Source organism: Pyrus communis, chromosome 12, assembly GCF_041283825.1.
Source record: "Pyrus communis isolate YQ-2024b chromosome 12, ASM4128382v1, whole genome shotgun sequence".
In the NCBI taxonomy this organism is placed as follows: Eukaryota; Viridiplantae; Streptophyta; class Magnoliopsida; order Rosales; family Rosaceae; genus Pyrus; species Pyrus communis.
Window position 1 is genome coordinate 1,758,957 of NC_142576.1, and position 23,466 is coordinate 1,782,422.

At 40.2% G+C, this 23,466-nt stretch overlaps 4 protein-coding genes across 5 annotated transcripts; 2 read left to right on the forward strand and 2 right to left on the reverse strand.

The window, feature by feature from the left end:
• The first annotated feature begins 1,544 nt into the window (after nt 1–1,544).
• LOC148692133 (uncharacterized) lies at nt 1,545–2,246 on the forward strand. The gene has a single exon (XM_088681605.1). It carries the CDS (start codon nt 1,545–1,547, stop codon nt 2,244–2,246), a length of 702 nt encoding a protein of 233 aa, XP_088537731.1.
• An 896-nt stretch (nt 2,247–3,142) lies between these two features.
• Nucleotides 3,143–8,929, forward strand: LOC137746071 (guanosine deaminase). 2 transcript variants are annotated; one of them, XM_088681576.1, is made up of 6 exons: nt 3,143–3,299; nt 5,429–5,488; nt 5,591–5,781; nt 6,099–6,203; nt 6,297–6,446; nt 6,630–8,929. In XM_088681576.1, exons 1-6 carry the CDS (start codon nt 3,284–3,286, stop codon nt 6,648–6,650), a joined length of 543 nt encoding a protein of 180 aa, XP_088537702.1. In that variant the 5' UTR covers nt 3,143–3,283; the 3' UTR covers nt 6,651–8,929. The 2 variants fall into 2 exon arrangements, with proteins under 2 accessions (XP_088537702.1, XP_068342231.2); XM_068486130.2 differs by lacking the exon at nt 6,630–8,929 and having other exon boundaries at nt 6,297–6,541.
• LOC137745201 (putative transcription factor At5g28040) lies at nt 7,263–8,879 on the reverse strand. Its single transcript, XM_068485113.2, has one exon. The coding sequence runs from the start codon at nt 8,877–8,879 to the stop codon at nt 7,581–7,583; it is 1,299 nt and encodes a 432-aa protein (XP_068341214.2). The 3' UTR covers nt 7,263–7,580.
• Nucleotides 8,930–13,516: 4,587 nt separating the features above from the next.
• On the reverse strand, nt 13,517–22,896 carry LOC137745333 (5'-3' exoribonuclease 4). The gene is made up of 22 exons (XM_068485277.2): nt 22,610–22,896; nt 21,976–22,078; nt 21,803–21,879; nt 21,526–21,717; nt 21,225–21,344; nt 20,973–21,035; nt 20,753–20,890; nt 20,490–20,654; nt 19,936–20,013; nt 19,106–19,192; nt 18,320–18,397; nt 17,933–18,028; nt 17,297–17,367; nt 16,988–17,116; nt 16,799–16,875; nt 16,669–16,709; nt 16,492–16,566; nt 15,709–15,860; nt 15,510–15,614; nt 15,352–15,427; nt 14,820–14,896; nt 13,517–14,666 (listed from the first exon to the last, which is right to left on the reverse strand). The coding sequence occupies exons 1-22, from the start codon at nt 22,814–22,816 to the stop codon at nt 13,943–13,945; spliced, it is 2,931 nt and encodes a 976-aa protein (XP_068341378.2). The 5' UTR covers nt 22,817–22,896; the 3' UTR covers nt 13,517–13,942.
• Nucleotides 22,897–23,466: the final 570 nt, after the last annotated feature.

Sequence of the window (23,466 nt, forward strand, 5' to 3'; positions counted from 1 at the left end):
TCCTCGCCTCCTACCCGACAGTCATCTTCTTCCTCCTCATTGTCATCCAAACACGGAAAGGAGTGAAGTTTCACGAAACTTTCATCCTTTGTGCAGTTCGAAGCGTCACTTCTCCTTTCCGTGCAACCCAAGACAAATATTTGAGGATACGGCATCACTTGGGTGGCCGAATCTTTCTTGTACAGAGAAATGCATGGAATCCAATCCATCTTCAACGCTTTCATCGGAACCCTAATTTCTGCTCCATTGACCGGCTTAATCCTCAGCTCATCTGATGGCGGGGAAGGCGATACAACAGCCACCAAAACAGGGACTACAACTTCATCCTTCCTGTGAAAATGACATTCGATTGTGCCGAACAGATAGACCTTGTCATTGTTACCAATGACCTCGTGATTGAGCTTTCCCTTCTCTTCGAATGCTCGTTCGAGATTAAAAAAATGTGCACGGAGTCCATCCTGTCCCTGCCTTTTCCGACAGGAAACGCAGCCTTCCATAGGTCTTTCAGTTTTCGGGGCTCCTCCACCAAGTGCTCGGGTTCCAGTTTCGGTTCGGAGGCTTTGACCCGCTTTCGCAATGGCCGAGTAGGTTTCCGGCTGGCTTTCCTCTTTGCTCCGTCTTTCTGCATTGTAACTCTGTTGGTAAGAGTCTAACGAGAAGAAAAATACTCAAAGACTTCAAGAGAAAGAGTAAAAACAAAACAAAGATTGAAGAAATCAATAGCTAGTTGTTCAAAGTAGTATATGATATATTTATAAGACCCGAAATATGAGACCACGTGACTTGTATTATCGGTACATATAAAAATTTTGGTGTGGAGATTTCCTAATCAAACTAGGATTATTTGTCAATCTTGGAGATCCCTTTTAACCAACTGGAAAAGGAAACCGGATTATTTACCCAACTAGGATCCTTCCTTGGTCAATTTTGGAAATTCGTTGATTAGAACAGTGTGTTTTTTATGTACACTTAAGTTTGAATCTCTCTTTTCGTAGTTTAGGTCGAATTAATTAGAATATCGCTTGCATAAAAAGAATAAACTAATAAAATAGATAATGAAACTTTTTTCGATACATGTCCATTGCTCCTAGTTTACCGCAAATTCTTAGATGTACCAATAGGATCCTCTTTGGATCATTTTGGTGAGAATCCTAAGGATCTGTAAATCGTGTCTGTTTATCGTATATCGTGCGGTTAATTTTTGTCAAGTACTGTTTGTGTTTAATTTTAAACAAAAATATTTAAAATGATTTCTGACCGTACGATGTACGATGAGCGTACACGATTCACGGATATTCGGAATCCATACAAAGAGAATTTGGCGAGGATCTGGATTCTTAGATGCAGTAGGGGCAAGAGTACTTACAAAAAAGTAAATAAAAAACATAAAAGTTAAAACAAGCTACCTTTTACTAGGATTTCCTATTCCCAACAGGAAAAGGAAACCGCACTTGATCATTGCCTATAAATTAAAGCGTATGAACGCAAGACTGCATACTATTTTTCAGACCTTCAATTACTCTTAATTGTGAGCATAGAGAGAGATGGATGTGGAAGCGAAAGCAGCAGCTCCTCCGTCTACGGTGGCTGATTTACTGCGCCGCAACGGCGGTAATGTTAGCGACATAGATTTCAGTGTTCTGGAGAAAATCCTACCACAATGTACGGTCGGGGAGTTGAGGCAAGTAGAGAAGAGTAGCGGAGGTAGAGATTTGAGTCCAGTTACCGAAGAGTTGTGGCGGAAATTCTACGAACAGAAGTTCGGGCCTTTAAGGACTGATGCGGCGAGCAAAAGGATGAAGAAGGAGAATGTGAGGTACAGATGGATGGAGCTGTACGATTCAAAGGAGAAGGAAGAACTCGACGAGGCCGAAAAGAAGGCTGCCGAGAGGTTGAAGAGGCGGTATAAAGAGGAAGCTTTGCGAAAACAAAGCCGGCGAGTTGTTATTTGCAAAGAGACAGAGGTTCCGTCATCGTCATGGAACAAAAGAAAAAGAAGCGAGGATGAGGTTCCGTCGTCATCAAGCAACAAAGGAAGTAACACCGGCAGCTCCTGCGGTGGCGACGATGGTCCCGTCCGAAAGCGAAAGGAAAGCTTGATCATGAAGAAAGCGAGAAAAGATTTTCTCAACTGTATTGAGGTGAAAAATATTACAGCAATGGGGATGGTTAAATTGCAGAAGGGCTACAGTTCCAAGAAGGATTTGACATTAAAACGATGCGCCGTGCTTGCTGAAGAGTATTAGGGTTCGAATTTCGACTACTACTTAGGGCAGCAGTTGAGCTTTCTTGATCTCCAAGTTTGATTATTTTTGTGTAATGGAAATTTTTTAGTTGCCTTAAAATGTGAAATGTCTGTTTTTTTTTTGTTTTGTTTTGTTTTTTTGTCAAATGATATATTTGTTAGATTACACATCGTGGTGCAACAAGAACACTTTTTTTCAACATTGTGGTAGAGGGTCATTAACAATGTATGTATTATAATAAGGAGAATTCAGTCGTCATCTAATTATTGTTTTACGAACAAGAGAATAATTAATCATGACATCAACAAACGGTTTGGAAAAATGATCTCAAGCATGAAATCTAAAAAATCATTTGGAGTTACATGTTAGTTGCCTTTATTTACGGCAAATCCTTAGATCCAAATTCTAATCAGGGTAGTTGACACGTCAAAATTGGTCGGTTGTATGTAAGAATATTTTTTATTTTTTTGAATAATTGATATTATCTACTCACAGTGGGCTAGCAATAATGTGATTCAAATTCGTCTTTGGCGAAAATCAAACTTAAGACCTCTCACTTACAAGTAGAGAGGAATATCATTAGACCGTAATACTAAGTGACTGTAAGAATCTATCTTCGTTTACGACAAATTCAAGTGCAACTAGAAGAATCTCTTCATATTATTACAGTCACGTATTTTCAAATCAATCATTCATTGTGACGCGATAAAATAACAACCCTTTAACACGTGGTAAACTCAAAATACCGCTACCGTGACGCAATCTAATGGCATGTAAATCTCTCCTCACAATCACAGCCCGACAGCTCGGCATGTCGTGTCTTTGTCGCTCTCACTCTTTTGCACTTCCATTCCATTGAGTCTCCTTCTCGCACTTTACCACCGACAACTGCATATACATAATAACTCGTGGACCATCACAATTCACAGCTCTCTCATCTTCTCAATCTCTCCATCTCTCACTTCGCTTTCTTTCTCCTTTCCTTCCACGTTCCTCTGATCTTTCTTTCTTCCTCCACACAGTCCCATTTCCCATCAATGGCGGAAGCTAACGGTACGTTTCTTTCTAACCCCATTTTTACTTTTACTGTTTTACTCATCGTTTTCTTTGTTGGGTAATTCTTCGATCATGCATGTCCGTCCAATCTATTGGGAACTGAGTGTATGTGATTGTTTCTTCTGGATTTTACTGTTTTTTTTTTCCGGCAGAACTTGAAAGTTCTGAACTTTTACTTCAAAACTGTGGTTTTGGGATCCTTTCTTGTTCTGATTTGCATATTTTCTTTTGGGTAAGTCTGGAATTGTGTGGATCACTTTGCCCAGAAAATTAGTGGATGTTTTGCACGTTGCAAGTGCTTCCACTGCCTTTTAATCCAAGACTTGCCCTGGTTTAAGAACAGAGTAGAAAGTTTAAAATGTTAGTTCGACAGCAAAAGATTCGAAAGAGTGCAATGTTTTAATTTGTTTCTGTGATGATTGTATGATCGAAAGGATACAGATCAGAATGATTATACGAAACACCCTGCTTCGGTGGAGTTTAGGGTGAAGAAAGTTAGGGTTCCACCATAAAACCAATTGGCAATATAGAGAGTAGATTGTAGACCAACCTCTTATAAGCCCATGCAAGGTCCTTTCTCCCATCAATGTGAGTTTAAAAGAATGGAATTTGGACCTTAACAGTAAGGTTATACGAGTTGGAATGATCCTATAATTTCTAGATACAATGTACTTGAAATGCTTTTGAAATAATCAAATGCAATTCCATGGTCGGAATTCGAAATGAGTTGGTACAATGAATCGCTTGACAAAAGAACTAACGACCTAACGTGGATGTTGTGTCCGTCCTTGAGCATTTGTTCGGGGACTTCATTTTAATGTCGGTTTTATAATGCCAAACGATAATTAAGAAGACGTTCTAGTGCTGTGTGATATGGTACACACCAACCATCCTTTTTCACAGAACTTGGCCGACTATTTATCCACTGTGAACAAAACGTACTAAAATGTGGAAAATTTGCATTGTCTTTGCAAAACCTTTAAGTTACTTGTCTTTTATCGTATCCAGTAGCGGTGTCAAGACTTTTTATCCCTAGATAGGATCGCTTTCGGACTTGACTGCAATGTGATAGCATTGGAGCAAGTTGGAACCATGAATTACTGTTCTTCTTTCCATTGGAAAACCTGTGAATCCGTTCAGTTTTACAAGGTGATCTTGTGCTTTGATATATATTCCGAGTGCAGTCACTCCAAATTTTTTTGTTTTATGGAATTTTCTTTTGCATATTTTGCGACATCCCACATCGCCCAGGGGAGTGATCCTTAAATGTATATTCTCATCTCTACCTAGCGCGAGGCCTTTTGAGAGCTCACTGGCTTCGGGTTCCGTAGAAACTCCGAAGTTAAGCGAGAAAGGGCTAGAGCAATCCCATGATGGGTGACCCACTGGGAAGTTGCTCGTGAGTTCCCAAAAACAAAACCGTGAGGGAATGGTTAGCCCAAAGCGGACGATATCGTGCTACGGTGGTGGAGCGGGCCCGGGAAGTGGTCCCGCCCGGGCCGGGATGTGACAATTTGGTATCAAAGCCTAACCCTGGTCGCGTGTGTGCCGACGAGGACGTCGGACCCTTAAGGGGGGGTGGATTGTGACATCCCACATCGCCCAGGGGAGTGATCCTTAAATGTATATTCTCATTTCTACCTAGCGCGAGACCTTTTGGAAGCTCACTGGCTTCGGGTTCCGTAGGAACTCCGAAGTTAAGCGAGAAGGGACTAGAGCAATCCCATGATGGGTGACCCACTGGGAAGTTGCTCGTGAGTTCCCAAAAACAAAACCGTGAGAGAATGGTAAGCCCAAAGCGGACAATATCGTGCTACGGTGGTGGAGCGGGCCTGGGAAGTGGTCCCGCCCGGGCCGGGATGTGACATATTTCACTTGCATATTGTTCTTTTTTCTTTTCACCTAAATACTAGGAATACTATGTATATGTATGAAAGCTTAAAACTGGTCGGGCCCTCGTTTGTGTACAACGTTGTTGCCCTTAAGATGTTTTCAGAAGATAAGTCGTGGAACTTGTATATTAATTGTAAAGTTCTGAGGGTCGTAAGAAATGTTGGAAGTTTGCCATATGTAATTGGGAAATTTTGGGTGCTTAGGTTATTCATTGCTACTCTTCTTTTTGGCAGCGGTGGAAGCGCAAGACGGAACCCTTTCTGTGGCCTCTGCATTTGCAGCACATCAAGAAGGTAACGCCAAACCCGTCTTATGTAAACAAAGGCGGTACTTTGCAACCAGATCCGGTCTTCGTATTTATCATGCTTTGCCTTTTGTTTTGATTGTTCAACCAGTTGAACAGGATAGAGATCACAAATTCTTAACAGAAGCAGTTGGAGAAGCTTATAAGGGAGTTGATTGTGGAGACGGCAGGCCATTTGGTGCAGTTATTGTTCGCGATGATGAAATAGTCGTAAGCTGTCACAACATGGTTCTAAAACATACTGATCCGACCGCCCACGCAGAGGTTACTGCCATAAGAGAGGTTAGACTAATATATAACTACATTGCATCATGCCCAAACTGTTGGATCCGTACTAGCATTCGGGCATATATGCATACTCGTGCATATTGGTTGGTTTAGGGAAGACTTAAGGCCATGTCCAATTTGTTTAGTTTTTATAACCAAATGAGCTTGAAATGTTTATACGATAAGGTTTGTATGATCAGCATTGTCATCGTAGAGTTGTAAGCATGATGAGTATGTATGTACGTAGATCTTAGCAAACATGTTTTATTCGCTTGTTTCCGGTTTCTACAAGTTTTAGTTATGGTGTTCTTTATTTGATCTTGGGACGATAGGCCTGTAAGAAGTTGAATCGGATAGAGCTCTCGGACTGTGAAATATATGCATCCTGTGAGCCATGCCCAATGTGCTTTGGTGCTATCCATCTTTCAAGACTTAAGGTCCAATTTTCAAACCCCTTAACTTCGTTGAAACAATAACCAGATCATACTGTTTTACGGTTTCCACAATCTGTCTTTGCTCTTTCGGAACAGAGGTTGGTTTACGGAGCTAAAGCCGAAGCTGCCATAGCAATTGGTTTCGATGCTTTCATTGCGGACGCGTTGAGGGGCACTGCATTTTACCAGAAGGCTCACATGGAGATCAAGAAAGCTGACGGGAACAGCGCGGTCATTGCCGAACAGGTATTTGAGAAAACAAAGTCGAAATTTCACATGTATTGATTTCACGATTGCTCCCTTCTTGGTGAAACATCCAAAACAATTGATTGAAGTCTCAATTCTCCTTGTTATTATTACACGACGTTTCACAAATTCACGAAGGGAAAGAAGTGGATTTTCATTCAACATTCAATTGTTTCGTATCAGAAAGTGCAGCCGTCGCTGTGACTCCGACAAAATTCTCCGACTTCAGCTTCCTCCGGCTCGAAAATCCTAATCTGGTTCTGGTAGACGTACTAATCTCCCAACAGAAACGACCAGATGACGGAAACAAAACCCTAGTTTCCTCATCACGGCCGCAAACTCGGGGTTGCAAAGCTTGAACTTCCCTCGGCTGAATCTCCGAAATACAAAGCCAACTTAGAGTAGAGTCACTCGAAGGCGTTGACAGTGGTAAAACAACCAACAAAGAAATCCAAAGTACACAGTACACAACATTGTTTCGATCACAAAATCGAAACCAAGATCGGCATAGATACACACGACCAACTCCTTGCTACGAACCAAAATCGAAACCAGCACATGTCTACGAACAGCTCCTTGCTTAACAAACACAAACACAAACACAAGTATATGTATACGACTCTGCATCTGCATAGTACTAATAGTCGAATACACCGATCTTGCAAATCATGAGCAAAGAGGTTCAGGTCATTGAAACATAAAGAGATTTCTGAAACATGAAACGCCGATCTTTCTCTACCGGTCATGGAAACTACGAGAGAGCTGCCCTCTGGTAAATGACATCTTCAAATTTCGAACATGACTACAATCCAGAGAGATACATAAAGATGCTAACTTGATCAATTTATGTCGACGAACATCTCATGTACAAGAACATATGGGAAGGAAAAGAACACTACCTCGTATACACATGTCTAAGGAGTATGAACAAAACTATCAAACAACTAGACAATGATCGGAAAATCATTATTCGAAAACTGTTCTACGAAACCAACAAAGACGGAAAAATTTGTAAAATGCGAACACCTGCTGCACCATTGATCAGAGGGACGGAGCAAATTTATATGAACAAAAAATTCAAGATTCGTGAAGAGTCCCCAAACTTACCATCAATGTCTTCCTTCAATCGACTGGTCACCCGCCATTGGACCGCAACTCGTCCAATGCCACTTTGATCTGATTCTGAACCAAGTCCAGCCGCTTCGAGTACACCTCCAGCTCCAAAATCTGCTGCTTCCTCCACTTGTCATCCTCCACTTCTCCGCCCCCGAAATTCAAGTTCATCGGAGGCCCACCGAAGCTCAAGGGAATCGGATTGAATGCCAAACCTCCGAAGCCTCTGGACTGCCCACCGCCCATTGCATTACTCAGCAACTCCTTGAACAATGGAGACAAACAACTCTTCACCGTCTCCTCAATCAACCCTTGAACATTGCAATTGCTACAATTGTTACCACCACCAGCACCACCATTGTTACTAATATTAATGCTGTTGTTGTTATCTTTAATTACCGGCGACGGCTCAACGAAACCGCCACGCAGCGGCGGAGGCGGCAGTTTCTCGTCGGACCTTGGTTGTATTCGCGAGCGCTTGCGCGATCTCGGCGTGGACTTCTTATCGCCGGCGAAACCGGCAGCCTCCTCGGCCTTGATCTCATAACTGCCGAAGTTAGGATTGCTAGGGGGATCTTCGTCGTCGAGGGCGTTCTCGTCGGCGCCAATTCGGCCGATATTGCTCCAGATCTTGCGGGAGATCTCGAAAGTCGCCTGATCGTGAGGGCTCTTGAAGCTGACGTCTTTGCCGCTCGCGATTTTGCTGAGGACGTTCCGGTACTTCTTCTTCAGCCGCCGGAGCTTCTCGACGAGCTGGCTCTTGTTGAAGTCGAGCTGGAGCTTGGACTTGATCTGGTCGTAGAACAAAGCGGTGTCGTTTTGGCCATGCGAGCCTCTGCTGCCTCGCTGCGTCGTGTAGTCGAGGAAGCCCTGTAACAGCTCGATCTCGTCCTCGTCGGTCCACAGCCTCTGGAAGAGTCTCCGAGAATCGTCCAGCGCCGCCGGTTTTTTCTCCTCCGGCTGGGACGACAGCGCGGGGTGCCGTTTGGGATCGGATGACAAGACGGCGTCATTTGCGATTACGGTGGTTGGAGCAGACGTGAGGGTCAGAGGCACGGTGGGGGGGGCCCGAGCGGGAAGAGCGACAGTGACGGTAGGAGTGGCGGTGGCGATGGCGACGGGGATAGAATCCGTGGCGCCGGCGGATGACGTGGAAGGGGAGGCGGAGTTGATGACATCGTCGTTTAGAACATCGTCGTCGTCTTCGACGTCATCTTCTTCCTCGTCTTCGTCGACGACGTCGTCTTCTTCTTCGTCGTCCTGGGAGGAGGAGGAGAGGTCGCCTTCGGGGAGAACGACGTCGTCCTGATCGGGGGCCATGTTAGACGTGGCGGTGGTGGTGGGGGGAGGGTGTTATGGGAATCTCGGGTAAAATTGGCGGGTGGTGGGGGATGAGGTTATAAATTTGCGTTTAAGAGAGAGAGAGAGAGAGAGAGAGGGGTGGTTGGGGTTAGGGCGAGAGGGAAGGGGTCAAGTGGGTGGTTGGTTGGAACTTGGTTCACGACACATGGTTATAGACTTAAACTTGCGTGTTGGACTGTTGATCGATGGTGGACTAGTTTGGTGGTGGTGGTGACCTTGATCAAACTCGGTTGATACATGTATGGCCCCACTTGCTAACCCCACTTTGAGTTAATTAATCAATGTAGATGTTTAGCAAATTCTTCATCGATCCATTTTTTTTTTTTTTTTCGCAAGCTGCCATTTACTATAGTGGTGAAAATAATTGAACTATTGCATGACAGTGTGGGTTCAAATTCTGTCGGTGATTAATATGACACATAATTTAACAAAATTTATCGTTTAACAAAAAATAAAAATAAAAAATCTATTTTTCATTATAACCCGATTTGATCTGGTTTTTTTTTTTAGCGATCAGTAAAAACAAAAAAAAAAGGCTAAGACCCGCACTATAAGTCGTCAAAAAGACTTGTGATATGCCGTGACCTTAAGAGGATGAGGTAGCCTCCCATGTCCCATCCCCTAAACTTTTTGTCAAAAAATTTTAGCTACATGACTAGACATGAAAGGAGAAAGAGGTACCACCTTTTTTCTAAGGGCAATGCCTTGGGGGTGCAATGCAACTTCCCTTTGCATTGCTATTATAATTTGTAATTGCACTTACTTATTGGTTAACTCTAATTACCAACTTCATATAATATGGCTTAGGGCGGCAAATATTTTTAAACGATTGAAAACATTTTTAAATAAAATATTTTTGGAACCATTTTTGTAGAAATTGATATTGTAACAATTGGTGTCTAAATAACATTTACTAAGAAATACATCGTATTACATCTATATCGCAGCCGTTATCGGACAGTGGCCGGCAGCCATTGATATTTGCTCTCCTCCATTCACACCATTCCTCTTTAACCATCACTTTAATTAATCCTCTATTCTTATCAACAACCTTCTTAACTGTGGAAACCTATCTGTCCTTCTGGTATCTCAACCTAAAATACAATTAAATCTCCAAACCCTAGCTGCATGCCATAATTCTCTCCAACTCGCAGACCAAGCTGCTGTTCCGAAGGAAGGATCGAGAACAAGCTTGCTATCTCTGGTTTGTTCTGCAAGTCCTGTTTCGAAAATGGCGTGGCGGCCGCTGCTTAGTTGGATCATGTCTTCTTCTTCTTCCTCTTCATATTCATCGTCAGAGTATGAATCTGACTATGACGATGATATTTGTCATCATGACCCCGGCAACAACAATGTCCGTCAAGCACAAAAGGGTCACAATGTTGATGATCATGAAGACGATAACGATGAAAACGACGTTTCATACGAACCCCATGAGGCCGAGGATGAGGACGAAGTGGAGGAACCAAAATCCAGCTCCAACTCCGACTACAGCTTCACAATATACGAGCCCCGTGCGAAACGACGGCGTATTGACCATGCAAACGAGGCATTAACGTCCGTCCAAGAGGAAAAGAAGCGGCGGGGTAAGAGGGTTTGGAGTAAGGAGGACGAGCTTGAGCTGTTGGGTGGCTTTCTTGACTACTACGGCACCAGAAAAACCAGAATTACCAAGGCCACCGCTAAGGAAACGGCGTTGTTTTACGACGAAATCAAACCGAGGTTAAAGCTCGAATGCAGCAAGACAAAAATGGTGGAAAAGCTGAGAAGACTAAAGAGGAAGTACCACAATGTCGTGAAGAAAATGAACGAAATCAACTCCTCCGGGAAAGAGTTCCGGTTTAAAAACGCACACGACAATGCGGTTTTCGAGCTTTCACATAAGATTTGGAACGTCGAAAAAACCAGAAATAATTGTGTCGTAGAATCGCATAACAATAATGTCATGGTGAAGAGGGAGGAGGACAATGTGGCGGCGAGTAGTAGCGTTGCGGATCATAAGAGGCCTACGACATCGTTTGATGAGAATAATAACGTTACTAATGTGGATGATAACATGAATAATGGTCATGATGTGAGACGGTTGATAGTAGAGTTGGCTATGAATCCAATGCCTCTGAGTTTGAGAGGTAAAATGGGAAGTGGCGGCCGCGGCGGAGTCGGAGAATTGGTGGAGGATGAGAAGTGGAGGCAGCAGCAGATTTTGGAGTTGGAGGCTTATGAAAAGAGGTTGGATTTGGTGCAGCATCAGGTTAAGGCAGCTTTGGAGGAATTGAGGTCCAAGGGAGGAGCTTAGTTTCTAAGATTGTTTTTGTTGTTGAATAGGATAGAAAAGTTTGCTTGTTAATCTTGATTTGGTAGAGAAATTGTTACCTGATCCTCCCTGAAAAAAACACCTAAGAAATTGACTTAACTTTTTGTGATGGGACATTCAGGTTTGATGGAATTTCGTTTTTTTGTCTAATAATAGATTTTGTATCGATAATATCAGTGTTAAATTGAATTGATATTGTTTATCATGAAATAATATATGTACAAGAGAAACTTAAGCAGGACAACCTGAACAGCTGAGAATTTAAACGCCGTTTATGATGTTATTATCCGATCCAACGTAAGTACAACTCCTAATACATGCTGATCTACCCCTTTGTAAGAAGCTGAACTGACGTTTGTGATGTAATATATAGTAGTTACTAATATTGTTCTGTTGGAAATATTGGCAGTGTTGAAAATATTTGGTAGATTAATGAATAGCCACACAGATTTTCAACACCCACACAGTAATGTTGACTTTGGAAATGAAGGATATCGTATTTTTCAAAAGGTGTGTGCTGGAGTTCCGTGTACTATCAAAATACAGAGAAAATGAAAGATAAATAACATCAGTATATATCCGTCCATCTTTTATTAGTCATCCGCTTGTGTAATAATTACAGTATGATATTTTACACATACTTCACTTCTGTCACTAGTAAAAGTTTTCTCTCTAACTTTTATCTATTTATAACTTGTTCTTATTTGGTGGGGGGGGGGGGGGGGGGGGGGGAGAATTTTAATTTATTGTGTATTTGGTTGGGTTTATTGGTTATTGGGGTTTGATGATTTTGGACACAAACCCAAACCCGTCCCAATAACTTGGATCCACTCACAGTTTACCACCTTCCCCACCTTATCCAACTCTCCTTTTCAAAGCAAGCATGTGCCCTCCAATGGATCCCTTTCCTTTCTCCTCCACCCAGATGCACATACATCACTGAAACACCCGCATACACAAACAACAACAATTACATTCCCAAATTAACCCCAATTTTCTCTTTCTACACTTTCTCTCTCTTCTTTCTTTTCACCAACAAAGAAGCTCTGAGAATTACAGACAAAAAAACAGAGAGAAATTACAGACATCCATGGCTTGCGCGACAAGACCCACCTTTTCTTTCCACCTCTCAACCACTTTCCCGCAACATTCCCACCCAAAGCCCAAAACCCAATTCCCTTATCCCCACCTCCTCCCAAAGGTCCAAACTTTTTCACTCTCTCTCACTCACATCCCCCCAAAACCCCACAAATTGTCTGCAAACTCCATTGATGTGTCGAAGGAAGACAAACCCACTTCAGAAGAACCCACCTCGCCCCCTCCCGCCTCCTCCGTGGACCCAGTAGAGCCGGCGGAGGAACTCGAAACGACGTTCGACAAGCGGCGGCTGGAGGAGAAGTTTGCTGTGTTGAACACTGGGGTGTACGAATGCAGGTCTTGTGGGTACAAATACGACGAGGCGATGGGTGACCCGTCGTACCCGGTGCCGCCGGGATTGCCGTTTGATAAGTTGCCGGAGGATTGGAGGTGTCCGACTTGCGGGGCGGCGCAGGGTTTCTTTGTGAGTAAGAGTGTGGAGATCGCTGGGTTTGCGCAGAACCAGCAGTTTGGGCTGGGTGGGAATACACTCACTTCTGGGCAGAAGGCTGTGCTTATATTTGGGGGACTCTTCCTTTTCTTTGTGCTTTTCTTATCTGGGTATTTTCTGCAATAATCAAACAAGTATGGGTTTTTTTTCTAAATTGTGAAAATGTATAATAATTCAATTTACTAGTAAAATTATCAGAGGTATAGTGTCTTTTTGTCTTGTGAGATTTGTAGTTCTGTAAAGGTGCACTTCTTTTTACGGAATGTTTACTTGGAACGGAAAAAGTCATAAATTACAAAAAGAAAAAAAATGATATTTCTAGCTCAATTAGAAGTTGGTTGATCTTATTTTTATAGTATTGGATTACGGATCTTAAACTCCGTTATACATATTTTAGTGAAAAGAAAGAAAATGATATGTCTGGCTCAATTAGAAGTTGGTTGATCTTATTTCTATAGTATTGGATTATGGATCTTAAACTTCGTTACACATATTTTAGTAAACACAAGAAAGCCAAGAATACTCGCGCCACCATTCAAGCGTTCATCTTGCCTTGAAAAAGTTGAAAGATTAGTTCCCTCAGCCGAACCCTTTGAATTCCACAAACAAAAACACGAGCACCAAATCTCGTTTCATTTAAGCAACCCTGTTCTCGAATCATATCATACTTAAAAAAAAAAAAAAAAATCCAGGTATAAAAAGGAACGAATAAATAGAAAATATTTTCGGAGCGACGAACATCGAATTCCTTTTGGATGACATAACATTATTCCCCTGCATGCTAATGACACATCAACCCCTACTTATGATTTGGGCAAGCGCCTTCACAAATTCTTCCTATGAAACTATGACAACAAACTGCAACTATATACTGCATATTTCACAAACTACGTAAGAAATAGTTAGTCGTATATGCCCGCCATAGCCAGTTAGTACAACCTGTGAGAGCTTCTGAAGAAAAATCCTCTTGTATTGATGCAACAAGCAGTCCTGCGGTTTTCGGTACTGACTGCATAATATAGGGAAGCCAAATCAGTTTCGCATCAGAACCCCAGAATCAGCAGCGTCTAGATTGGAGTAATCTGGGTGGCTGCACCTCTTACAAATAGCCAGGCAACATCACACAAATCCTGAAGAATCACTCCCGCTCTGGTCTCCACGGTCTGATACATCCTGGGGAGCGCGCGTCTTAACTTGATAGACCTTCTCGACCTGCGGTTGCTCATATGCTCCGCCATATCCAGTTTCCTGTTGCCTTACATATAATCCACCATTTCCAGTTGGTTCTTTGCTAATCCACTTGGTAGGTGGCGAAGGAAGAGCACCCATGTTCTGCACAAACAGGTGCTGATGGTTTGCTTGGTATCCTGAATTTGGCATCCCTGGTGGTGCCACTGCAGGTGACCTGGTTCTCACACTGCCTTGAACTGTTAAACTAGACATCGCGGTTCTCAGGTTGTGGTACTGTTCTTGATATTGTACTCTCTCTTGTGTCCTAAAACTCTGTTCTTGATATTGTACTCTTTCTTGTGCCCTAAAATTCTGTCTGTCACCTTGCATACCATTTGATGTGGGAAATCTAGGCCTAGTCATCATGACCTGAGGATTGAAGGAATTTCCGTACTTTGCTTCTTCGCGGAAGCCACTTTCATACCCAGAGGGCCCAGCTGGTCTTGGTCGGTTGACTGGATAATTTCCTGCAAAGTTTCCGGAATTTCGTAATGTCGGTTGATCCCAAAATCCGGAGGATGAACTATTAGGTCTAATATTAAGGGTGTTCTTGACTAGTCGATGAGCTGCTTCTCCCAACATGGATCCAGCAATTGCTCCAGGTATTTGTGGCCTATAAAACAAATGCATCAGGTTCAGAAACCACAATCCAGAGTCCCGAGTTGCAGTAGTTATAAGATAAAGATTCTCACAGATATTCCCAATTTGAGATCTTGTTACTAGGCCAAAAAACATGTAAAATCAGGACAACTGGAATTCAACTCACCTCTCTCTACCTTGGCGTCGAGGACCTTCGTCGTGCCATAACGTAGGGAATGGTTTGATGTCTGTAGGTCTTACAACCTGAAGACGTTTAAAAGAATAATTCAAATTATATCCCCCTGAATCCCAGATAATCAAGAGTAACAGAAAAGATAATAGAATACGAATAACAGAAAAAGAGGACAAGATACGAAGCATAATCCCAACCGTCTTAGCATCTCCAAGCATAGAACAATTTGATTATAAATCAACACATGAAGTGAAAATAAGAAAAGCTTAACTTATATGCAGCTCCTCACATTTTTTGACCCATAAGAAAATGACAATAACATAATATTTCTCACTAGAAGATTCACATTGAACAAAGCATGAGCAAAAGAAACACCAACCATAGGAACCTGATATATATGCCAGCATTAACGGGAAGAAGGAACGTGTTCACAAGGGGATATAAGCTATATGTATTTGACATGGACTAAAAACAAAAATTCTGTCAGAGTTGGGCAAGAACTTCAAAGAATCCAGAGCTCACATACCTTTCTGGGCATTATCACACCCTTGGGAGGTTCTGGAATGTGTGTATGAGCAGTGGGGTTAAGATATGTAACATTTCTGCATATGAAAAGTCCCACCATGAAAACGCTTTATTCTCTTTAAGTACTAAAACAACATCAATAGTAAGGGGCCTACTTACAAGACTTGGTTATAATGAAGGTTTGGATAACCATGAACAGGGGAAGGGATTACATGTCTAACGCCATTTCTCTCGGATAACCAAAGGAATCCATTCATTCCACCACTGAAAAAAAAGTAAGAGGGTCGCAATTCTAGTGAGTTCCACAATGACAATTAAACCACGAGTCCCAATATAGACAATTACTAAAATAACCTACCTAGTAATTGTGTCTATGATCCATAAACATCTTCCATGTGGGGGTGTCTGATAACACAGTTGGTAGTACATACTGATGTGTGCTGCCAAAGGATGAGAACTACAAACATAAAGCAAATCAAGCATTATGCTATTCCGAGCCTGCTCTTCCTCCTGCAAGATGTCCAAAATAGCCCTACGGTAAGATAGAGAATCCAGAGATAAGTCGTAGGCTCATTGCAGCCTACCATATAATATCTTTAACTCCTACTCTGACCAAAATGTAATCCATGATTCCAAAGACCAACAGCTTCAAGGCATTTCTATCTCAAATTACCAATAAATACACACAGCCAATAATTTCAATACTATTGGTTCAGAGCTCGAAGAGATAGGCATGAAGGGACAGATTTATATTTCCAGTTATTCTCACAACCCCAAAATTCAGTCTATCAGAACTGTTGGACTTTAATCCCCCTTAGTTGATCATGTTCATCTGTAGTCTCCGGTGCTACGCAAACTTATAGGAATATGCTATGCGAATATATGAATATTAAATTAAACACGCCACACGTAAACACAAAGAATCTAGCACCTGGTGCCATATGTTTCCTAAAAACCTGACTGTGAAACTGAAACATAATTCCTGCAAGCTAACCTAGAATTTATAAAAGCCAACGCTTTACGTAAGTATTTGGTATACTAAATTCATTTTAGGGAGTACAAATTTGACAGTTAATCATATGAACATGAAGTATAACTAATGCAAAAAAATATTAGGAAGAAAATGAATGATATTCCAGACCGTTAAAGTGCTTTCAAGCTTCCTTGTCTCCGTAAGCAATTTCTTCTCGTCAATGAATGGCAATTTGGCAACACCCTGACTTCCAAACACACACAGACACATAAAGTGATATAACTACCATTAGTTTACCTCTACAAAAGGTTAAAATAAACCACAATATAAAAAAATAAAGAATACCTGCCACGCAAAGCGCTTGCCATTCATGTCAATTTCAAAATCTGTAGTGAGATATTTCAAAAGGAAAATATTATTAGATAGGATACAACTTCACAGTATAAAAAGATCCATACAACTAATCAATTATTACCAGCAGGGTAGAAATCATGGATAGGAGATCTTGGATCACTCATCAAGTTTCTGTATTTTTCCGGAAGAGCACTGGAGCTGTAAAATAGAAATAGTGAGATTAGCATTATCACGTCTACAAAATGAAAATCTTCTAAACATAAATGTTAACTTATTTGATTAAATTCAACGCCGCAAATTAGAGAGAGACCTTGCGGCTGGTAAGGTTCCCATGAGCTGATCGAAGGGCTTAAATGGCTCTCCCAAGAAAAATGTTATTTCCAATTCATCTAAATCTTTCAGATCAGAAGCAAAAGGAGCATAATGGTATGGATAATACCTGAAAAAACGACAAACAGACACAAGCATAGTTATTGAAATTGAACGGGACACAATCCAGTCAACAAGTTGGCTCAACTTGTCACTCCTCCAACTTGGAGATAGAGCAGTCAGACCTCCAGATCAGCAATAAGATGAGGCAAAGTAGTTAAAAGAAGCAAAGGGTTAAAGTCCAACGAACCATTGCCATGAGCAGACTCCTTGGTAATAATATCGGCAAACCCAACATAAGCCTTCTACATATTTTAAAACCTACAAAGAAACAAAAATATTTTAGCATGGAGTAACTTAGTAATTGTCCCATCAAACCAGGAAGAAAGTACAGCAAAAAGATGAAAAGCTTTTGAATTAGAACACCATAAAAAACAATGAAGCACCCAATTACACATTAAAAATAATCGATCTTTACCATCACTGAAACAAGCATTCTCTAATAAAACTTGGCAAGCTCTTTAGAATGGAATGAAGGCAGCAAACTGAACCCAACAAGAATCTCCTAAACTCACAACATATGAAATCTTCTGATATCCTAAATTGCCTTGCATGTTGGTATGTAGTATGTACAGACCTAATCAGTCGTTTAACCATTTTCCCCAATCTCTTTTTTTTTTTTTTGAGATAAAAAAGCCCAATTATAGATGGGTCTCTACAGACCCCACCCCACAGCTTAAACCTCTGAGGTTCAATCCAAAACATATATGGCAGATTATTAAATAAAGAAATCAGTACGTAGTGTAAATGATATCCAAAAACAAAATCATATCCACATTCCACAGCCAAATAATGTCACTAAAAAGTCTCGCCAGAGAGAGCTTACCAAGTCCTTTTTGACTTTATCAATCTCCTCTGGTTTTGATACTTGAAATTTCTCAGCATAATACCTTTCAGTGTATCCAGGCTCTCCCAATTTAACCTGAGAAACAAAATAAAGAACAGTTCTAAACCCATTCAGACGTATGAACACCATACATTCCTTAATTACTTGGCCTGCCCTATTTAACAGAAGGGACATTGAAAAGTCTTAGTTATCCAACCAGAGCAAGAATAACTTCTATAGTGTCGAGTTTCTGAGAAGCTTTTGCACTAACTTCATGACTTTACAATGAAATGAGTTAACATACAATAGATGGCACAAAAAAGCTAAATTCTTTTATCACTGCATTATATAAAAATTTGACCAAACAGTTACAATTATATTGCAGACCTTGTCTATCACCGGAGCCAGTAGCTCTGCTGAAGTTTCTCTTCTAGCTCTATGTCTCTCTTCATTATTCTCAATAGCCTGCAATAAAATAATCCTCAGCATGAAGAAACACCTTTATGATCGACTAAGGGAGCAAATTTCTGACCAATAAATAGTTATGGATACGTATGATTCAGTGAACTGTAATTCCACAATATACCCCCTAACAAAAATGCACTTCCATGTGTTCAAATATGTTAAAAAACAACGCCCTAAGCCTTTGGTTCACATATCATGTAGTGAAATACATAGTGTTGAACATGAATGGACTAACTTTTCTGCCAAAGGGATCCACATGAGGTCAGGACACAACACATAAGTCACTACATAATTATGATTAATTCAGAACAGATGCCCCTGAAAAATGGCATATACCTATAAATTACTTGTCTTTTGCCAGACACGCCTATACAACTACCATCATTTACATCTCTCTATAAGTTTAAATTTTTGTTTAACCAAACATCTCACTCATGGTAACGGGCAAAATTTTAAGACCAGAGGAATTCCGTTATAATCAAGTAATCACAAAAAGAAACTTAAAGAGTCCCCTAGGTTAGCAATCTTGACAAAAAACTTCCCGCAAAAAAAAAAGGCTAAATTATTTAAAGGACACGACAGCAATTGAAAGGAATAAATTCTTTATCATGCTTAAATTTGTCATCATCCCTTGGTTTGATGATGCTCCAGTAAATTGACAAACAAATGAACTGATAGTACACGCTAAATCAGAAAGAAGCGAAATACCTGCTGAATTCGAACCCGCTTTTGAAAAATTTGTTGTTCAAAAACAGCAACAGACTGAATAAAATGCTCCACTCTGTTTAACAATACCTGTGAGAGAAACTCACATGGATAAGCATATACATGGTCCCAATGTTCACTAAAATAAACTATCTTTACATAATAATATTTTACCATGTTACACACAAGTCTCACATAGGAACATATTTTCCAATTGGTCGATAAAATTGCAAATATTACTATGTTACACACAAATTCTTCATAGAAACATATTTAAACAAACAAATGCGATAACAGAGCAAACATCCAACTTTTTTTTAGAGAGAGAGAGATTAAAATATTTTACATAAAACAAACACATCTGACTATTAGGAATAATCATGTTCCACTCTTTCCTTTCATTGCTATTTTAATTGAATCTCTATATCAGGCATTGTATACCATTTACACACAATACTGCAGGAGCTCCAATAATTGCAGTCACAGTTTACTACAGTTGGCTATTCGTATTAGGTCGCTAATAAGGAGTTAGTGGTAACAAGTCTCCTACATTACAATACAGGTCTTCCCAATATTGTTATGTAGCAACGATAGGAATGGCATTCATTCAATCCTCATCCATGGGTGAATTTTAGATATTTTCACGCACTTAAAAAATGTTAACATCCAAATAGTTGATACTTTTAAATATAAAAAAACAAGAGAAACTAGATGACTTTGGCACCCATTACAAAGATCATAGATAAGAAATTGTGATTGACACATCAGAATGGCATTTATGGAAAATGCAATGAGATACAAGTTTAATAGACATGTAAAGAAGAGTAATTTACCTCACCCGCATCAGTAAGATAACCTCCCATAGCAGTAAACTCCTTTCTATAAATATGCATCAATAAATTAATAGCACCCTGAGGCAGTAAAAAGTTAATAGAAATTAGAAAATACCCCTACAACTATAAGTTTTATACAAAAACACTTCAAAAACTCAACTACAAGGAAAAAAAACCCTAATATATACACATGCCATTGTCTAATGGATTATTAGCTGTAGAATTCCTTTGGTGCCCTTCTCCTATTACAAAGTCAGAGGGTTCTTGTCCTAAAGCATTGGGTTTGAAGTGTTTTTCTCGGTAGTGCAATGTTATCAAGTGCTTGTATGTGAAAGGCCAAAACTTTATCCTTTCATCATGTAAAAAAGAAAAGTGAACAACCAAACAGAAGGAACAGTGCAACAATCATGTGTTTGATACAGTAAAAGTTAAAAAATCTTAAGACATTTTAATTTGACAAGGATGCAATAAACTTAGTATCTAAACGACTAAACCCATAAAATTGGCTGACTTCTGAAAATTAAAGCAACAGACTGCTGGCTACAATAACATACCTCTCTGATCTCCAATGTTGGCATATGTGGAAGAAAGTCATTGCCAACAAAAAAACACATAAAAACAAAATCATCCACCATCCTTTCAAAATTGAGCGGAAAAGGAGGGTTGGGAATATCCAGCTCATATTGCAAATATTCACGCAATACCCATACATTGAGGAACTGCAGAAACAAAATGTCAATTTAGGAATAATATGAGAATGATATCAAGAGGAATTCAAAAGGGGTAGCAACAAGAGGCTGGATTACAATTCTTCAACCTGATATTTTTTCTGGTGAATTGGTGTTTTATCAACCACATTTCCATTATCATCAGGTACACCACGACACTCAGCTGCCAGATGACCAACTTGTCCACAAAGAAAACATTTTTCTTGTTGGCCTGGAAAAGTAATCACCTGTACAATTGTGGTAAACAATCTATAAGACCAACCACTTATAATAAACAACTCAGAAGTGTTCTGAAGAATGAGAAACTACCTCTCTTAATATTGAGAAGTGAACCTCATGTGTAGCTAAAGCCAGCATAATCAGATCTGCATCCTGATTATGATGATCCAAATACTCAGATTAGAGCTAAACTAAGCAATGTAATAAAGGAATACAAAATAGTTTCCCTTTCAAAGAGCACAAAACACGCATACATGCACACAACAAAAGAACTATTCACAAAAACCTGATAATTATTGCAGCAAATATAAGAATCGCAAAAGGCCTAAATCGTAAACCCACCAAACCATAAAGACAATGCCGAGTGTTAGGATCAAAACCAGGGAGGTTGCGTTGCAGTCGGATGTATGACATTATTTTGTGCTCTCCCTCGCCAGGAACATTCGAATCAGAAAGCATAACCTTCAAATAACCACCCAATGCAGCCCCATAAATAAATTTAGAGAGACAAAGTACCCTGAAAACCAGAAGTACATGGTAAAAATATAAAGAATGGATTACTCCGTAGGCAAAGAACCATCCGATCTTGAAGGGGCTTAGGGAGGAAATTGCAAATCAATACAGACAATGATGTCAAACCAACCTTCGTAGACTGCCAACCAGGGTTGTGGTTCAACCTGCTTTGTATGTAATATTGAAGTGCCACCGAGAGCACAGCCATAAATTGAGTGCCAGGTGTTATAACATTTGAGTCTGAAGTTTCAGGTTTCTCTTTAGGAACCAAATATGCCCCCTCCATCTCAAATTCTTTCTTCAGTCTTTCCTCTTCAGCTTCCTAACATAACACATTTAAGAAAGACAACAACAAGTCAATGCCTCCCTGGATAGGAACCAATTATGCACAGTGAATAAGATGGTACCGCTTCAGCCGCATCTTTTGCAGCTCGGAAACGTCGAGAACGTTGCTGATTCATTTTAGCTCTTGGAGCAACCCCATCTGCGAGAGTAAAAAAAAAATTTATATTAAGTACTGAATTTAGTGCAAGAAAAACTATTAGAGATGAAAACTAACATGTCTTAAGTTAAATCATACCAATTGCCAAAAATAGAAGCTTTCTTGGTCGAACCAATGTGAACAGATGATCAATGTAATCAAATACTGATTTGAATACATCATTATAGGTTGCGGGGGGAGGCTGCACACACAAAAAATAACATGTCATCATAATACAGCTTTAAGCAAAGGCATTTCATCATAAAGAGGTAACTTTTACTCAATCTAATGGTCCAAGTCAGTATTTAAGTCGACATACGAAAGATAAACAACGGAGTTTCGTACTTCTCACAAGAAAAAGGCACTAAATTCAAGTATTGGCAAGCCACAAAATACATATACAAAGATATAGATAGGGTTAAATCCAAACAATTACACCAAAAGACCAAGTTTTTCATCTCTACAACTACCGAAATCAATCGTTTCGATCATTAAACGCAAACACCACAGCAACAACATGCAAACAGTCAATCTGGAACTCAATTCTCATCGACAGCAACAAAAAGTAAGGAAATTGTGGACGCAACCCAAACAAACACCTCCAAAACCCATAATTTGAACAAAAAAATTACCATTAACAACAAATTTAAGCAAAATTCCGTCTCTGAGAGCACCAAAATCAACAATTTCAATAAAAAGAACGGAAATTGCCAAGGGAAAAGAGAGGGAAAACCTTGCCGTCCGGATGAAAGCATGGATGTATAATGTTGTTCATGTCAAGGTACAAGTTGTCGAACTCATATCCGTTAGGATTTGGTCTGGAAACGTCGACTGGCAATGGGACGCCATTGGAGTCCCCTCTAGGATGCTCCTCCACGACGTCGGCGATGGACTGCGGGTACCGATCCGCTAGCCAGCGGTAAAACGCAGGGACGCCCATGAATACGGTGTCGTTTTTGTCGGAGCCGGAGAGAGAGAAAAAAAGGTGCTTTGGAGTTTGGAGTTTTTGGAGATCTGCTTGTACGGAGCTTTCTGGTGGCTAAAAGGGAAAAGTTGTTGTGACCAAAATGCCCTCACCGTGAGGAATACCGTTCCAACTTCTCTTCCCTGCTTTCCCTTTTTTCCTTTTTTTTTTTAAATAAAAAAGTCAACGTAAAGTAATGACGGTTGTAATCATAACTATTCAAATAAATAGAAATTAAAGGATACAAAAAATATAAAGAAAGAGAATCATACTTCATAACGAACAGATAAAGAGGTGACGAATGTTAGGACATAGGACTACTGTTGTACTTGTTTTTTTTTAATTTTCCTTTTATCAAAAGTGGTTTTGTACTTGTTTGCTTTTGTCGAGTCGAGGTGTTTGTACTTTGATCTTTTCGAACATTAACTTTATCGAAAAATATTTTAGTGTGATTGGATCACTAGTTTATGGTGAATATAGAATTATAACACGTATACTTGTTTACTATTAGTGTATCATATATTGAGAAGTATCAACTTAGTTGTCGGGTTCGCTTACATTTCAATCATTCTGTGCTAAATTTTAATTGAAATTCTTATTAAAGAATTTTTTTTTACTATAAATAA

Excerpts from the sequence above, each read along its gene's own strand:
- LOC148692133 (XM_088681605.1), top strand. The coding sequence starts at position 1,545 with ATGGATGTGGAAGCGAAAGCAGCAGCTCCTCCGTCTACGGTGGCTGAT.
- LOC137745201 (XM_068485113.2), bottom strand. The coding sequence starts at position 8,879 with ATGGCCCCCGATCAGGACGACGTCGTTCTCCCCGAAGGCGACCTCTCC.
- LOC137746071 (XM_068486130.2), top strand. Across the intron at positions 5,489-5,590 it reads ATTTGCAGCACATCAAGAAG|TTGAACAGGATAGAGATCAC; the intron begins GTAACGCCAAAC and ends TTGTTCAACCAG. Across the intron at positions 5,782-6,098 it reads AGGTTACTGCCATAAGAGAG|GCCTGTAAGAAGTTGAATCG; the intron begins GTTAGACTAATA and ends TTGGGACGATAG.
- LOC137745333 (XM_068485277.2), bottom strand. The coding sequence starts at position 22,816 with ATGGGCGTCCCTGCGTTTTACCGCTGGCTAGCGGATCGGTACCCGCAG. Across the intron at positions 20,891-20,972 it reads ACTTCTCAATATTAAGAGAG|GTGATTACTTTTCCAGGCCA; the intron begins GTAGTTTCTCAT and ends ACAATTGTACAG. Across the intron at positions 16,876-16,987 it reads GGAACCTTACCAGCCGCAAG|CTCCAGTGCTCTTCCGGAAA; the intron begins GTCTCTCTCTAA and ends TCTATTTTACAG.